At 36.8% G+C, this 18,555-nt stretch overlaps 1 protein-coding gene across 1 annotated transcript in view; it reads right to left on the reverse strand.

Annotated features, from left to right (window-relative positions):
• Positions 1 to 2,567: 2,567 nt before the first annotated feature.
• mTerf5 (mitochondrial transcription termination factor 5) overlaps positions 2,568 to 18,555 on the reverse strand; it is a 46,420-nt gene continuing 30,432 nt past the window's right edge. The window contains exons 7-9 of the mRNA XM_067158371.2: positions 16,962 to 17,186; positions 12,009 to 12,375; positions 2,568 to 3,625 (exon numbers count right to left, since the gene is read on the reverse strand). Coding sequence (XP_067014472.2) covers positions 12,066 to 12,375; positions 16,962 to 17,186 — 535 coding nt within the window. The 3' untranslated portion in view covers positions 2,568 to 3,625; positions 12,009 to 12,065. The remainder of the gene's footprint in view (positions 3,626 to 12,008; positions 12,376 to 16,961; positions 17,187 to 18,555) is intronic.

Raw genomic sequence — 18,555 nt, forward strand, 5'->3', positions numbered from 1 at the left:
ACACAAGAAAACAAATAAAAATGGAGAGAGACTAGTTGACCTGTGTAGAAACCATAATTTAATCTCAAAATCTACATGTTTTAAGAGGAAACCTCAAAAACTCAAAACATGGAAACACCCTGACTACACTAAAGGAGAATGGCAACTGGACCACGTCTGCATGGACAAATACCACCACAAAGAGATCTATAACGTCAAAGTCCTCCGAGGAATAGACACAGGTTCAGATCACTACGTAGTTAAAATTAAAATTAAACTCACTCCCCAGAGGAGACAACAAAAGCAAGCCCTTAAAACTAAAAGAAAAATAGATCCTACCCAGCTAATCAACAACAAAAATTACCAGAAAGCAACTGAAAAAATAAAAATCACAGACAAACTTGAAGACTTAGTACACAACCTTAAACAAATTGCAGAAGACCTAGCTCCAATTAAACCACGTAAAAAACACCAATGGTGGAACAGTGAATGTGATGAAACAGTGGAGAAAAGACATCAGGCATGGCTATTACATCAGTCCCAAAAGACAGAAATATCCTATCAAAAGCTAGTAAAACAGAGAAAAGAAACTACCCAAGTCTTAAGAAGAATAAAAAGACAACATCATAAGGACACCCTGCAGTTAATTGAAGAACAGTTCAGTAAAACTAAATCAAGGGACTACTACAAAACCTTCAGAAAGCAGCTCCAAAAATATGAACCCCCGACCCTACTGATGAAGGATGAAGATGGTAAGCTGGCCCATAACAATAAAGACAATGCAGAAATTCTGGCTAAACATTTCAACAAGCTTTTAAATTGTGAGGAACCTACAGAACTCCTTCATTTGGACACCAACACCCCGATAAAAACATCACCAGAAAACATCAATCCCCCCACAATAAAGGAAGTCTACCAAGCTCTGAATAAATTAAAAAACTACAAAGCGCCAGGAGAAGATCAGACCTTTGCGGAAATCTGGAAATATGCAGGAACCTCAGCAAAAGTTGCCCTCCATCAACAACTTGTCTCTATCTGGATTAAAGAAGAACTACCAGAACACTGGACAACAGCCCTCATTCATCCTCTGCACAAAAAAGGGGACAAAACCGACCCTAATAACTACAGGGGAATCTCTCTCCTAGACATAACATACAAAATATTTTCAATAATCATCCTTAATAGGATAAGTTTACAACTTGAGAAAGAACTAGGAGAATATCAAGGAGGTTTCAGACCCTGGAGGAGCTGTCCTGATCAGATCATGAGTCTTAAGTTGATAATGGACTATAACAGGAGAAGAAACAGAGATATGGTGATAACATTTGTAGATTTCAAGAAAGCTTATGATTGCATCCATAGAGAATCTCTGTTTAAAATTTTAAGACACCTTGGACTACACCCCAAATTAATAAACATGATAAAATTGACTCTCACCAATACCAAGTCAAAAGTGAAGTTTAGGGGTGAAACATCAGAGACATTTGAAATTAAAACTGGACTGCGGCAGGGAGATGGGCTCTCACCACTATTATTTAACTGTGCTCTAGAAATGGTAATGAGGGAATGGTTTAGAAAATGTCCCCCCAAAATAAAGATTGGCCGAAAAATCAAAACAAATTGCCTGGGTTTTGCTGACGATTTAGCATTACTAGCAGTGGACATAACAGAAGCAAAAACCCAGATATCAGAACTTCAAAACATTGCAAATAAAATTGGCCTCAAAATATCATTTGAAAAAACAGAAATTATGCCCCAAAAACCAACACAGCTAAAAGAAGTCACCATAAATGGTAATAAAATCAAAATAGTAACTCAGTTTAAATATCTTGGAGAAGTAATAACACATAACTTAAATGAAAAAATCTCAATCCAAGTAAGAACAAATAGATTAGCTAAAGCACAAAAATTAACATGGGATATCTACAAAAAGAAATGTCTATCAATAAATTCAAAAATAAAACACTACAACACAGTTATAAAACCGGAAGCTACATATGCAGCAGAAACACTCTTTTACCTGAATAAACAATCAAAGACTGACAGACTTCAGAAAATTGAAAGGAGGATTGGAAGAACCTGTATCAACAAAAAATATCAGAAAGATGGACAGTGGCGGTTAATACCTAACAAAGTCGTGTACAAAGAGCTAGAACCCATTACAGATACTATGCGTAAGAGGAGACTGGGATTCTTTGGACATATCATGAGGATGCAGGACTCAAGACTTCTGAAACAACTAGTACAACACAATCTCGTCTCAAAAAATACCACAACAGGATGTAAATGGATCAGAGAAGTAAGAGAGGATCTGAAGGAAATAGGCCTTACAACAGAAGACACCAAAAATAAGATAAAATTGAATACAAAACTCAAGAATACAAACCTCCGCTTTACCCTTACACAAAACAAACCAACAACACGCACATTTTCAACTGAGGAAAGGGCACGAAGATCGGAGCGTCTGAAGAAGTACTGGGAGGACCGCAAAGCCCGAACAATCCCTTCAAAGAGACCTGAACGACGGACTGACTAAAGTGATCCTATGTGGTCATAAAAGAAGAAGAAGAAGAAGAAGAAGAATAACAACAATACATAGCCTCAGCTACCAAGTTATAGACCTTCTAAAATAGGTGGCTTGCCTACCAATTTCGACATTCCAAATGTGGTGCTGTATAGCAATGAAAGGATTTTACTGGACAGTTCCCATCGCAGAATTACTTTAATTTTGCAATGTGATGAGTGCACCACCAGAAAAATTTAATCCACCAGTAATGATATGGGGTGCTGAGATTTTTGACCACCCTTTACAAATCATCATCCTGAGTCCTGATCGAATCTATGAACTTGGAATCGTAAGTCAGGCGTTCTACCAACTAATCCACCAAGGTAGCTTTTCCATGATTACAGCTGAACTTGAATCTACTCTGACGTGCACTGAGAGAAGGTAAACAAGTGCTCAAAGCACAAAGCCCTAAGGGGAAAAGTTCCACCATCAAATTTAGCTGAGGCATTGAATTACCTAGTAATATCAGATTATCGAACACTCGCTTATAGTTTGCCAGAAACTGCCTGTGATGAACAGGCTGATTTTCATAATGCTAACTAACTTTAGATGCAGACCTGCGCAGTGAGGTACTGTCACGTCAAAATATTTCGCTGTCAAACAAACGATCAGGATAACTTCCTGCAAAGTCAAACATCACAAAATCTGAATATGACGTGTGTCCTATAAAGTAGACTACCTCTAACATGTTGGCATTCTACTAGTTTCAGGTCAATCTGATTCAGTAAGATATATAAAGGCTAGGAATGTACAAGGAACTTCAGGAATTCACCTGGAGGGATTAGGAAAAATTGAGTGAAAAGGCAAAATCAAAATCACCTCTGCCAAATACCAAGTTTTGATATTTCTGAACTACAACTTCTCACCTAGTTGTGATAATGCCTGTCCTGTCAGTAGACACAGTTCCTGAGAACTCTGTTGGCACAGTGATATGTGCGTGACGTGCCTTCACATGATTTGCAACTTGATATTACTAAGTCCTTGAAACTTCTGTAGCATCAAGGGAAACACACTGACAACTGTGCTTCCTTACGAGGTTCCTCGGGAAGACACGTTACTCATGTAACTGTGATGGTTCACCTGCAAGAAAATATCAGAACAATGTAGTAGCAGCAGCAATAATAATAATAATAATAATAATAATAATAATAATAATAATAATAATAATAAGACATCCTGAAAGAGGAACGTAAAATCATCAGAAAAATTCTCGGCCCAAAACTGACTGACGAAGGATATAGACTGCAATCTCGTACAAAAACCGAGGAGCTCTCAAACCTTGCGGCCGACATCAGAAAGAGACGCCTGAAATTTTACGGACACATCAAACGCCTTCCAGAAAACAGACTGACAAGAATCTTACTTGAGGCAACAGAAAACAAATAGGTGGACAACGGAAATTCGCCAAGACCTGGAAAAATCAGGAATCAAAGCGGCCGACATCGCTAACCGAACCTGCTACAGAACGAAAATCAACAAGTGGGAAGTAGAGTCAGAGAGAAACCACAAGAAGAAGACAGGAGCTAAGTGGACAGAAGAACGAAGAACCACGATGAAAGAAAAACTGAAGGCTGCCTGGCAAAGAAGGAAATGCACAACTTCTAAGTGAGCTTTGCGTGATCAGTTTTCTGGTCTTTTTCGCATCTAATAATAATAATAATAATAATAATAATAATAATGACGACTTCAAATTCCTTATGAAAAGACAAAGCGTATGGAAAGAACTAGATCAGGTTTCAATTTCTTCTTCATCTTCTTCTTCTTCTTCTTGCTGTTCTATATCCTCATTGGATGTCGGCTGTCATGAGGGCAATCTGGTTCTTGTTCTCAGCAAATCGGAAAAGAGTGGGGTTACTGAGCCCAAACCATTCTCGTAGATTCCGTAGCCAAGATATTCTCCTCCTTCCCCCACTTCTCCTTCCTTCAATTTTAACTTGGATATCAACAGTCACCCGTTAATCACCAACTATGGAAATATCACTCAAGTAGACAAGTTTAAATCTCCAGGTGAAATTATTGAACCAACAGGGTTAAATCATCAAGCTAACAAAGAAAGAACTAAAAAACTTCAAAGAGCATACGCAATTACTTGGAACAAATACAATAAGGCAAAATTATGACATTATAACACAGTAGTTAAAACAGAAGCACTTTATGCATCTGAAATTACTGTGTTAATACTGGTGGCAAATCTTGAATAAAGATGATTGAAAAACAAGAACAGAAAATCCTCAGAAAAATCTACCAACCAAAATGCGAAAATGGAATCTGGATGAAAAATAAAGCACACAAAATCTATCAAGTTACAAAAAAAAACACAGATACCATTAGGAAATGGCAATTACAATTTTATGGTCACTTATATAGAATGGATAATGACAGGCCCACAAAGAAAATTTTAAACTTAGCTTTATCAATGAAAAGTCACAATAACTGGCTAAAAGAAATCAGTAAAGACCTAAATTAAATTGGCATGATTGAAAAAACCATTCAAGACAAGAATAAAACCAAGGAACTTAATTCACAAACACAAATTTTCTGTAAAGCCCTCATGACTAAATACAGAATGGGCTGAACAACGTAAAAAGGAACACAGCAAGAGGATGAAGAGATACTGGAAAGAGAAGAAGAAAAAGCAAAACAGTGCTAATAAGTTGAAACGCGCTCCTTAGTTGGGCATAATGAATCAAATAATAATAATAATAATAATAATAATAATAATAATAATAATGACTTTAGATTTTATATTGGTTAAGATGAGTTCTATCAATTTGACTGTTTTGCTTACAATTTGTTTGTTTTTTTACGTCGCACCGACACAGATAGGTCTTTCGGTGACGATGGGATAGGAAAGGCCTAGGAAGGGGAAGCGGCCGTGGCCTTAATTAAGGTACAGCCCCAGCATTTGCCTGGTGTGAAAATGGGAAACCACGGAAAACCATCTTCAGGGCTGCCGACAGTGGGGTCGAACCCACGATCTCCCGATTGCTGGATACTGGCCGCACTTAGGCGACTGCAGCTATCGAGCTCGATAGATCACTTTAAATACTTGGGAAGTGAACTGACTGAAAATGAAAGACTGGATATGGAAATTAGTAGAAGAATACAACTGGGGAGTCCCTTTTACCACCAGATACAGAGATTAATACAGAATAAAGATGTAGCAATGAAGCAATGTACAAGGGACATTACAGTAGAAGTCCACTATAGCGAGTACAGCATATAACGAGGAACCGCATTATAATGACAAGTTCTTTCTATCCTTGAAAATTCCTATTTTAAACTGTGTATTATCCTTCAGTTACTGCGAAAGACTTATCACTGACACACCCGTTATTAAGAGCGATTAAACATACACAATTTTTTCTGTTACCGATATTTATCCTTATACTGCATGTGATCGATCGACGAATTCTCATGTCGAAATTTGAAAGTGATGCCTGTGTCGATTAGTGATACCCGTTGACTGCTGTTTTGTCAAGAAAAATAAAAATGAAATATGAGAACATGTTTCCCTAATAAATGCGTAAATAATGTGTCCGATAGCAGTTAACTCATTAGAAATTTAGGCTAAAGTAAACGATAACTTAATTTTAATACCATACACTGAAATTAAATAAGAATGCGATACACCTCAAGATATGGCAGAGCGCATCAATGTTTTCAGAGGTTAGATTATATTTTCTCGCGTCTGGTTAAATTTTGGAAAGGCTATTCCTCGGTCTTCATCTACATCAGTTCTGCTTAAAACCCACCAGAAATCTGGCAACACTGGACCTACTCTTCTCTACAGTAACCAGTGTTAGTGTATCTGTTGGCAGAAACATTCTTAGCGCTGACCATGACTCAATCGAAGCTACCCTCAGCCTACCTGCTTATTAACAAAGACTTCCCATTGATGGTTATGAATTTCATGTTTTTGGTCCGTATTGAACAATAGGCTATATAAGTAATAATAATAATAATAACTTAATGTTTCCACCTTTTCAATACAATATATTCACAAAATTACAAAATTATACGGTACTAGTTTCGACCCATCTAGGAAATACAGAGGAATACTCCACAATACTTCAGGCTGATGATGACCTATTACTAGGTCGAAACTAGTCCCTATGTAATTTTCATTTTGTATTGAAAAGGTGGACCAATAATAATATATTATTTTACTCTATTGTAATCACAGTTCAATACGGATCTATCATTATGAAACTTATTTCTTTTAATTACTTAGCCAACCAGGCAAAACGTAAAGCCTATTTATACTTAGGTTTAAAAGTTAAAATAGCCAAATTAGGCAAGGATATCGTGTTTCTTAAACAATGTATTACGTATAATTTGACGTGTTTACATTGTTTATGTTTTTCTTCGATATTTACGCTTTAATTTACTTCAGGCTCATGATGACCTATTACTAGGTCGAAACTAGTCCCTATGTAATTTTCATTTTGTATTGAAAAGGTGGACCAATAATAATATATTATTTTACTCTATTGTAACAAACATGATATCTCATCATACCGCCCAATATCTATCATTCCAATACTATCCTCTGTCCTTGAAAGAATAATCCACCGCCGACTCCTCTTTTTCACACAGCCGTACCTCTCTGAAGAACAACACGGATTCACTCCTGGAAAATCATGCCTCACTAACCTCACTGTTCTCAATCACCACATCAATACAGCAATGGAAAATAAATCTCAGTTAGATGTAATCTATATAGATCTGGCAAAGGCATTCGATTCAGTGGATCATGCACTTCTTCTTCATAAGCTCGCTACCAGATTTAATATCCATGGCCCCGTCTTGTCACTGATAACAAGTTTCCTCTCCGACAGAAAACAAAGAGTGGTACTCCCTGAATCTGCCTCATCATGGTTATCTGTGTTATCAGGTGTATCTCAGGGCAGTATTCTGGGACCCCTACTCTTTGTTCTCTATATCGACGACATAATTCTTTGCACCCAAAATAGTCGGTGCTCCCTCCTCTTGTACGCTGACGACCTGAAAATCCTAAGAGAAGTGTCTACGCCTGATGACTGTGATGAATTACAGACTGTTCTCAATTCATGTGGTGACTGGTTTAAGAAATGGAATCTTTCTCCCAATGTTAAGAAGTGCAATACAATCTCCTTTTCATTGCTAAAGCAAAGAATGAACACTGCATATACCATCCAAGGAAATACATTGCAATCGGCTTCTCAAGTAAGAGACCTAGGCGTTATAATAGACTGTAAACTAACCTTCTCTGCTCACATTCACTCTATAAAATCTCATGCTATGTGTACTCTAGGCATTCTTTACAGGTTTACTGAAATTAATGATATTAACGCCTTAAAATTATACTTTGTCTCGTATGTTCTCCCCATTATTGACTTTTGTTCCCCTATTTGGTCCTCATCTGCTATCACAAACATATCTCAACTAAATAGTATTTTTAACTTTTTCACTTTCATTGTTAAGACTCGCAATCCTGTTTTTAAGAACAAAACTAAATCTTACATTATGACTATCTGGGTATACTTGACCTGAGAAGCGGTTTACAGTTCTCTGATCTATGTTACCTTCACAAAATAATCAATGGCTACACCAAATGTAATACACTTTCGGCGTACTTCCCTATACACGTTCCTCCCCACCCTACACGCAACCGGCGCACTCATCATGTGTCCCATCCGCACCTAACTTTACAACAACGCTCTATCTTCCACCATCTCCCTACTCTCGGTAACTCACTACCCGATATTGACATATTCACACCTTTCGCATCCTTCAAACAAAAAATTAGAAGATTCCTCCAAGTCCTCCCCAGGTTTTCACTTTCTTCCGTCCCTCCAACCCTCAACCTTTCTTCTTCCTAATTTCAGTAACCGACACTTGCCAGTTACCGTTGTCATTGTTGTTACATTGTTACTGTTAAAATTGTTAATTTATTGTTGTTACTTAATATTGTTGTTTATAACTTTGTTATCTTTTATACATATTTAAAATGATTATTATTAGTGTAAAATGGCCCTCCACAGGCTGTATCTAATAAATAAATAAATAAATAAATAAATAAATAAATAAATAAATAAATAAATAAATAAATAAATAAATAAATAAATAAATAAATTTAAGTTTATAGTGAGAAGGTTATCATTTCTCTACCTGCACTTGATATATGTTTTCATGGTACATATACGGTTAAGTCAGTTAGGTGACGCTGTTTGAATAAGAAAACTGAAACGGTTGCCACAGAGTGATAATATAATTTTTCAGAGTGAAATTAAACACACACTTTCATGTAGTATCGGATTTCAAAAAACAACAAACGAGTAAGCCGTAGTATGGATATCGTCCGCGAAAATGCACGATATGAACAAACAGATTGCAGTTTCATACCAATTTGAATGTGGATTGTGGTTTTTCAAGACTTTTACGAAAAATCGGATATAACGAGTAAATTTTTCACTGTTATGAATTCTCACTATAATGGACTTCTACTTACTTCCCTATAATGATATATGCAACAGAAACCTGGACAATGACTCAGAGAGAGAGAGAAGAGCAGAGTACAGGCAGCTGAGATGAAGGTCCTGAGGAGTATGGTACAGAAGACAAGGAAGGATAGAGTGAGAAATGAAGACACACAAAAAGAGCTAAATGTGCAGAAATTAAATGAAAAACTGGAACAGAACATAATCAGGTGGTCTGGACATTTCAAGCAGATGAAGGAGACCAATATTAAGATAGTAGGACTCTGTGAAGAATAGCATAGGACAACAGAACCTGGACTGGAACACAGTGTTGGATGAGGAATGGTGGAGAGACAGGATGAATTGGAGAGGAGCCATATTTGCCCCCAGCCAGTGTCAGCTGGAAAAGGCGAAATGATGATAACCTCAATAAAAAGCTGACATAGCATAGTAGAAATTACAAAAAAAAAACTGACCAGAGCACAATACTGTATATCATCAAGAACACATACAATAAAAAAAATTAGCTACAAAATTAAAACACTATAAAAGAAGTTAAACAACCAGAAATAACATACACAAGTAGGGTTGGCAGGTGTCTTGTATTATACAAAATTTTCCGTATTTGATGGTCTGAAGTACTGTCCCGTTTTAACAGAATATGGGATGCCCTTTTTTTCCCCATATTTAAACAACTCATTTCTGCCATGATATAGATGTTGATTCCCATAGGGAACCTGAAATACCTGTCCCGAATGAAAGTATCACAAATGGTTAAAATTATCTATTTACAGTAACATTTACCGATCTGCATTTCAGTTCATTATTCTTCATCTAGTGACTCTGCATCATAATGCTGCAATAAATTAAGTTGACAATTTTTCTGACTTCAGTGATGTTAATATTTTTAAGAAACTACAGACTTCACGATTGAAAAATGTTACATTTTTTGCTTTTGAGGAAATGTTTAATTCTTTGAAATTTGTCCACCTTTTAATTCGGATAGCTTTTATGAAGAATTTTCTTCCCACAACATTGAATTACGTGAAGCTGGAGCTAGATATACCTGTACTGATACTGAATGGAGTTGTAATGTGAACTCAATTGAGAGAGTGTTTTTAATTCTTAAAAACAAATTTTTCAAACATTTCTAAATATGGTACAGACAGAGCTGTGTTAAATTTAAGGTTAGGTTTGAACATAAAAATAATTATGATGAAAACAAAGGAACAAGAATAAATAAATAAATAAATAAATAAATAAATAAATAAATAATAAACAAACAAGCAAACAAACAAACAAACAAACAAATAAATAAATAAATAAATAAATTAATTAATTTTAAGAACATCAATATAGTAAAATATCAAGGAAAAACATTCTTAGAGATGCGAACTATACACATTGCTTACACCTAAAGTTATCGTAGGAATGTCCTACATCTGGGCGATTAGCACACGTTTCATGTGTGGATTAGCATCCGTTTTCTCAATAAACTTTAATTTTTCATTAGTAAACTGTCTAGCTTTCTTCTTCTCCATAACTGAATGTCCTGCAAACCACTATGCGTAAATACAGTAGCCTAATTTATGTACGTTGTTACACATTTCACTTAACATAAAATTAAGCACCAACACGTCAGCTGTATACGTATGTACAGTAGGTGTAACTTACATGTGTTGTTACACAATGCACTTACAAACGTAAAATTAAGCACCAAAATGTCACAAGAGCTACCGTTGGACGCTCCAAACAAACACGCCCACATCAAAGACTGGCTTGAGACTGACGCTGCCTGCAGCTGTAGGCCGATGCGCTAAGGCCGTGAAATTAAGTTCTTTGCCAAATTTTTACCCAGGCCAGTTGTCACTAGCGCATCATGCGCATAACGTGCCCGGGAATGCTAATTTAAATTTCTTATGGTGGGAGTTACAAACGTACTAAAGAGTGACGTGAATGTGCTATCCAGGTTTCTTTAGCATGTATTTAATAGGACATGGATTGGGACTTTGAAATAATGATGTAGTAACAAGGGATATGCGCTAGAGAGGGATGTCTTAACCAGTTTCGACTGCATTTGTTTTTTAATATTTAAGTGCAAAATTTCAAACAAGAACATCCCCGGAAAAAAGACCCTATTACACTTCAATCTTTCTGCTTTCATGCCAGTGTACACGATTGAATAATTATTTCAACAAAAAAAAATTAGTGGTATACCTTTTGTAGTTTAGTAAACAGTATGGTCTGTACAGAAAAAAGTGGGGTATTTTTATATGTTTTCAAAATGTTTGAAAATTTATAACTCTTAAACTGCATTTGATATTCCCACGGTTGTTTTTCATAATGTGTATTTTAACACAAACAAGCAACAAAATATTTTGCATACCAAGTCGTTATTGTACGAGTTTGGCGACCGTTGCTCGAGATTTTAATCCCAATTAGGTATTGATTTTGAAGCTCATAGATTAAAATCACGAAAACTTGAAATAAATCGTTGTCCATAACTCTTTAAGACTCCCCTTATTAGGTTTCTTGGTGATAATCAGCAGATGCAAGCACAAGAAAATAAGAAAATCGAAATGACCTTCATACATCTAACGATAAGTAGCACCTCACTCGAAAGCGAGAAGTTGCTGAAAATCAGTCTAGCCAACCCCGTATATCGGCGTCTAGCCCTGGAGTAGCTACCTAGCGCTTGCGTGGAGGTGGTTGCACACAAGCCAAAGTACCAGCTGATTTACACCCCCAAATAGTTCACCTCCCGCGTAGTTGCCAGCCAGTTTACCAGCAGATGGTCGAACCGGCCCTAAATTATCTTTATTAGTATTTTATGCATGTTTAAGTGTGACAGGTACGCTCAAACTACTGGCGGACAAATTAAATCTCATTCAACATTCAACAATGTGGCCATTTAATGAAACTTGAATGGGTTAAAAATTTAATGGCATTAAGAGACATCATTCTATATGTCTGAAGATGATACAGGCATGAAAGATACCTACCTTGATCACCATCGAGGTAATGGTTTCTGCCCAGCTTCCACAGAGCTACAAAGGCAATTACTGTCGTTCAAGAGCAGATAACCGATTCTTTACTCTGTCCTCTATTACGCTGATTTGTGAAGCTCGTTGCTGCTTAGGAGCCGCAAAGGTCACTTCAAAATTGGTTGGTTCTGTTTCTCCTTCTCGACCGCTCCAAATCCCGTCACCTGAGAAGTGGTGCACTCTCTCGATGTAGTACAAGCAGAGGGCCAAGCGAATGTTCGGTGTGATGGCAGGCACTTCACCTGTCTTTTGACTGCACAGTTCTTGAGCTTGAACAATCTCTTCCCTTTTGGGTAGCATTTCCAGCTCCTGTTCCACACGTTCCCTGGAAGAATACATAATGAAAGAATAATACCAGCCATCTATCTCATCACATGATAAGTTGCAGTTTTAAAATATTTATTGCTCAAGGATTCATGTTGGCCCACTTGACAATACACCTATTCAATACAAGGCTAATGACAGTATATAAATGACAAAATTCACAGCCTGTTTCCAGTCATTCGACCAGGTCGGAAATGGAATGAAGCTCCCATTAACGGCAAGGATAGGAATTGTGCCAGCTGCCGAAGCCTGTCGCACTCCTCTAGGGCAATGATTAATGAATGACAGATGAAATGAAATGATATTGGAGAGTGTTGCTGTAATGAAATATGACAGGGAAAAACCGGAGTACCCAGAGAAAAACCTGTCCCGCCTCCACTTTTTCCAGCACAAATCTCACATGGAGTGACAGGGATTTGAACCACAGAACCCAGTGGTGAGAGGCCAGCGCGCTGCCACCTGAGCCACGGAGGCTCAACAGTATATAAATATATTTTCATAATTATTAGTTGTATTATCATAACCACATTTGCATATGGGACTACTTTCGGCCAATTTGGGCCATCTTTAGCCATACAGATTTATATTGGCATAATTAAAACACTGAATATACAAGGACATCTAAAAGAGAGAAAACAGATTAAAATAAGTCTGTGATGAAAAACTTGACACTCATGTCTACACAGCGCAAAGTATTGTACACCAAGAATGAAATTAATAAGGTATTATTATTAAATTATTACAGAGATGAGCAATGGCCCAGTAGATGTTAGATCTGTTGATACGGATAAAAACAGATGTCCCCCTCTCACTCTTACAGAGCTCCAAGGGAGTCTTATGCCAGTGACGAAGTAGTACTCTGTAATAATTTATAGATGTCACCCTCAATCATTTACAAGAGTTTATCAAGGTTATCTCTCAAGACCAAGCAGGTTTAAAATTGAACGTTACAACATAATACCTTGCTATTAATTTAATTCTTGCTGTATAATACTTTGCAACGTGTGGACATGAGTACTAGTACAATTCTTGGATCATACACTCCATCTTCACAATACAAATTGCCTGTCTTTATTAAGACAACATTAAAATCAATACATGTTTCATCCTTTATCACAGTTTCTCCCTAGGACCATTTTAGTGGGCGCACTGCCCAGCTGTTTTTACAGACCACCCGGCTAACATAACCTAGATACATGCTATTTACATAATATTAATACATATTAAGAGTCATTGGGTCCTCCCAATTAAAATGTAAATACTGTAAAAAAATTTATGTAAATGATAAATCTTCATTATTGTCAGCATAATTGCATCAATTAACATCGGAGTTTCAATGTTTCACTTGACTATCACGTAATGTGCAGGAGCAATGTCTGGATTAGCGTGGAATTGCATGCGAGCTCAATTCTGCATGATGTCACAAACCTGTATTGCACTTCACAGCAACCAATGTTACATGATTATAAACGAGCAGTAGAACACTAGATGTTGAAAATACTCTTGTTCGTGATAACACCAAAACAGTTCAATTTTGCAGTTAATGTTTACCTGTCTGATATTATTGTTAATGCTCTGAGGGTAACACACTGAAATTTTATTATATTCATTTGCTACGTAGTATTCCCCGCCTGGCTACGCATTCCTGCCACCCGGGTGACAAAAATTTCTGAGGAGAACATTGTTATCACGACATCTTCAGTCGAAGAATAAATATTCAGACCATAAAATTTTTTTTTTGCTACGGGCTTTACGTCGCACCGACACAGATAGGTCTTATGGCGACGATGGGATAGGAAAGGCCTAGGAGTTGGAAGGAAGCGGCCGTGGCCTTAATTAAGGTACAGCCCCAGCATTTGCCTGGTGTGAAAATGGGAAACCACGGAAAACCAACTTCAGGGCTGCCGATAGTGGGATTCGAACCTACTATCTCCCGGATGCAAGCTCACAGCCGCGCGCCTCTACACGCACGGCCAACTCGCCCGGTGACCATAAAATTGAAACAAGAATATTGAACATATTAAGTATAAAAATTCAATGACGATTGCATCCACTTAAAATGCAACGTATGAAACGTCATGTCATAAAAATACTAAAATATCAGTGAATTTAAAATAGCACAGATGAAAATCTTAGGTTAGCCTGGCTGTGTGAAGAATGAATACATGACTGTGGTGTAACAGTCTGTAATGTACAGAGACTGTAGAAAGCATTGGTTGCTTTGTAAGCAAATTTACATGGAGGTGGAATATTTTATTTGAACTGCATAAGTTGCTTTGAGGGTTGTACTGCAGTAATAAAAGTTGGCCTAAAAATAGAAATAATCTATACGCGTAAAATAAAATATATCGGCTAACTAGTCTCAAGTAATGTAACGGCACATCCTGCTACACACGTCCTGCCCCATCCGTATTGGCCTGGCTCACTTAAGAGTTCCAGCGCGAAGTAAGTGCCGTACTGGGAAGCCGTTTGGGAGGTGAGCTACCTAGGAGGGGGAACTGTGGAGGGGCTGACCCAGCATGGGGGTTGAAAGAGTGTGTTGATCTAATATGGCACCTATTTCATGTAATGGACACAAGTGTCAAGTTTTTCATCACAGACTTATTTTAATGGGTTTTTATCTCTTTTAGATGTCTTTGTATATTCCAGTGTTTTAATTATGCCAATTTTTTAATCGGTATGCATGTAAGAAGTTAATTTTTAACGTCCATATTGAAGTAACACTCAAGTCAAAATTGGGAAGAATCCATCAATTTCAATACCAGAATATTGTATAATTTTTTTAAAAGAAATAGCCTACGCTTTTAACAAATCTAAATCAAGAGAACATACTCCATCCCTCCTTGGGGACATCTTCATCTTGTAGAAAAAACAAAGGTATTCCAAAATACATAGCAAATAATTAAAAATAAAGACTCTCAAATTAATTTGAAAATTAATGGAATACTGCATATTTATAACCCTATCGTGTGTTTAATGTACAGTTCTTGTATATTACATCTTGTGGTGATGATATTTCAGATTGTAAAAGACATTACAGTGACATTGAAAATTTGATGAATTAAAATCTCTTCTTGGAGCTGACTAATTTCTACTTGATATCATGAGGTAATAGTTGTTGTCCTAGCATGGGAAACTACTCTCAATATTGTTTTGATTGCTGTTCACCAACTATGACTGTCCTGTAGTTCTTCTTCTGGGTTGAACCATGTGTTGTTTTCTGTACGTTCCGTACAGTTTGCCGACATTTCAAATACACTGCAGTATTCTTTGTCAAGGCAACTGAAATACCCCTATTAAGAGATAAGAATTTCATATTGTTCCGTATTGAAGGGAGTTCAATATTAAGTTAAAAGTTACAAGAAGGTATATAATGGTTCCACCTTTCAATACTATTAGAATAAGAAATGTAAGTTTACATTCTTATTCAATTAAAATTGGTACCAGTTTCGACTAGTATTCATGGTCATGATCAGCCAATTACAAAAAAGTGTAAATAGAAAAATGAAATGCAAAGTTTAAATAATTCTGTTTGGTATCTGCTAGTGAAGCACTAAAATCTTTAAGGAGCACTGTACGTTGAAATATAGCCAAATAACACAAAGAAGATGCACAGGTAAAAGTGAAGTTTAGATGATGTTGTCAGATGCAGTTTATGGACCGCTATTACACATACGGGAGCACTGTGCATTGAGATTTCAAAGTTATGTAAAAGTCCAAAGTAAATACATTTTTTTAGTTGTAGCTTCTGAGGCACTGTATAATTTTAAGTAACAGTAATGCGTGTCTATGAATAAGTCGTAGATCAAATACGTTACTAAGACATATACTGTATGTTAGAAAGCACAGTGTGTGAAAAAGAATCAAATACGCACCTAAATGTAGTACGGAGTAAGTACGTGAAGAGTTCAGTTGCAGTTTATGAGGCACAGTATAATTTTATAGATTAGCACTGTGAAACAATAGATCCAAACATAATGAGGAAGTTGTAGATCAAATAAGTCAAATACGTATTTAAAAGTACAGAGTAAGTTCTTGAAGAGTTCAGTTGAAGTTTATGAGGCAATGTATAATTTTAGAAATTCGCACTGCGTTTTGATAGATCCAAAAATTATATAAAAGTCATAAATCAAATATGTACTTGAAGTACAGAGCAAGTTCTTGAAGAGTAGATTGGCACTGTGCTTCCAAAAGTGATAAGGGCGGAATCCAACAGTAAATAATAATAATAATAATAATAATAATAATAATAATAATAATAATAATGTTATTTGTTTTATGTCCCACTAACTGCTCTTTTACGGTTTTCGGAGACGCCGAGGTGCCGGAATTTTGTCCCTCAGGAGTTCTTTTATGTGCCCAGTAAATCTACCGACACGAGGCTGACGTATTTGAGCACCTTCAAATACCACTGGACTGAACCAGGATTGAACCTGCCAAGTTGGGGTCAGAAGGCCAGCGCCTCAACCGTCTGAGCCACTCAGCCCGGCCCAACAGTAAATGTGAAATTATATTTCACTTTATTTCTGTTACAGCGAAGAGGCCATAGATACCTTTCTGAAATGCTTACAGTGAAGTAATATTTACCTTGGATACAGTAGCAACTGAATATTATTGCCGACCTCCTCTTTGGTGAATCCTTTGTCGAGAAGAAAGTTGAGCGTGGTGGATACGACCAAAAGAGGCACATGATACCACAGATTGTGGTGCGACAGGTCTTTTCGCAGTACACTGGACGAGATGCCCAGGGTATCACCCAGGTAATGTACGATATCCAAACCTCGTGTGCGATCTTCACCGATGTTGGTATATCTGAAACATTGCAGTATCATACAGGAACAAGCACATGACAAATCAAATACAGAAAAACTGGAACATGAAAGGCAACTCATAATAGGATAAACACAATGACAGGTCATAGAGTGAAGAAGGAAACGACAAAAAAAAAAGGACAAACAAGATGTGTTAATATGAGGGGCAATTTGTAGTAAATACAATTTTCATATATTTTCAATGCAGCGCTGCAGTTGCTATGTTAAGCATGTGTAATGGCTACCTTCATCCGTTGACACACCCCATGCAACGTTGGAGAAATTCACAGTGTGGCCATCTTTTACAGTGTGTTTAAAAGTTCAATACAACAGACCAACCCACCGACTGCAAGGTACGGTTTGCGACTCATTTCTTGAATGCAAGAAACATTACTCTAGCTGACATTGATCACCAAGTGTGTGAGTGTATGATGTAAGTGCAATGACAGGTGGAATGGTGGAGCACATCACAGACGATCTGGTGTGTGGTTGAAGCAGTAGTTTGTGAGGACAGATGGTACACAATTTCATCGCTCTCTCTGTTTTGGGTGGATACCATCATATGCATTGTCGTTCTGTGATGAAAGCATACAAAAAATGATAAGTGCCTTAATAATAGGAGTGACTATGTGGAGAAGTGGTTTAAGGTGTGTAGAATCCAAAGAAAATATTTTCAAAATTATGTTTCTTTGAAAATAAATGTTTGTCCTTAAAAAAATGCACCTCATAATTTAGTATCTCCCAAAATAATGTTGCATAATCAATCCTTTACAAATCTATCTTTAAAATATATTTCATATTTTTTGTTATCATCATCTAAATTGCAAAAAATTCAGGATTTTTGTGGTCATTCACAGTTTGTAAACTGATGTCTTTTAAATATGATTGTGTGTACCGGTATGTTATTTTATATTTTCTTAAACTTCATATAGAACACTGATATTATATGCAGCAGGGTCCAGCAGGGTTGGATTGGACTGAGCAAAAAATGACAGGATGTGAAAGAGAATGTTGTTAGGGTCCAGGTGGATACGACCAACACCTACTTAGCTATTGCAAAAAGTGGAGTGCAGCTCTATTGGTTTACAGGACGTAGACGGACATGATCACAAATGAAAGCAGTGTTGTGTGTAGGAAGAAAGTGAGCAACTGAAGCATACATTATTTTAGAATCTACAGCAAAATCTCGATACGATACTGTGCAGAAGGAGAAATCATTACAAAGAGGGATTTAGAACAACGGGTTCTCATGTCAATTAATGAACACAATAACATCTTAAAATTGAATTACAATACCTACCTGCCACACGTAATTCCCACTAATATAAGGTCTGGACAGTACATTCATACTGATCACATAATTTCTGACA

The sequence above is a fragment of the Anabrus simplex genome, chromosome 14 (genome assembly GCF_040414725.1).
Source record: "Anabrus simplex isolate iqAnaSimp1 chromosome 14, ASM4041472v1, whole genome shotgun sequence".
Classification (NCBI taxonomy): Eukaryota; Metazoa; Arthropoda; class Insecta; order Orthoptera; family Tettigoniidae; genus Anabrus; species Anabrus simplex.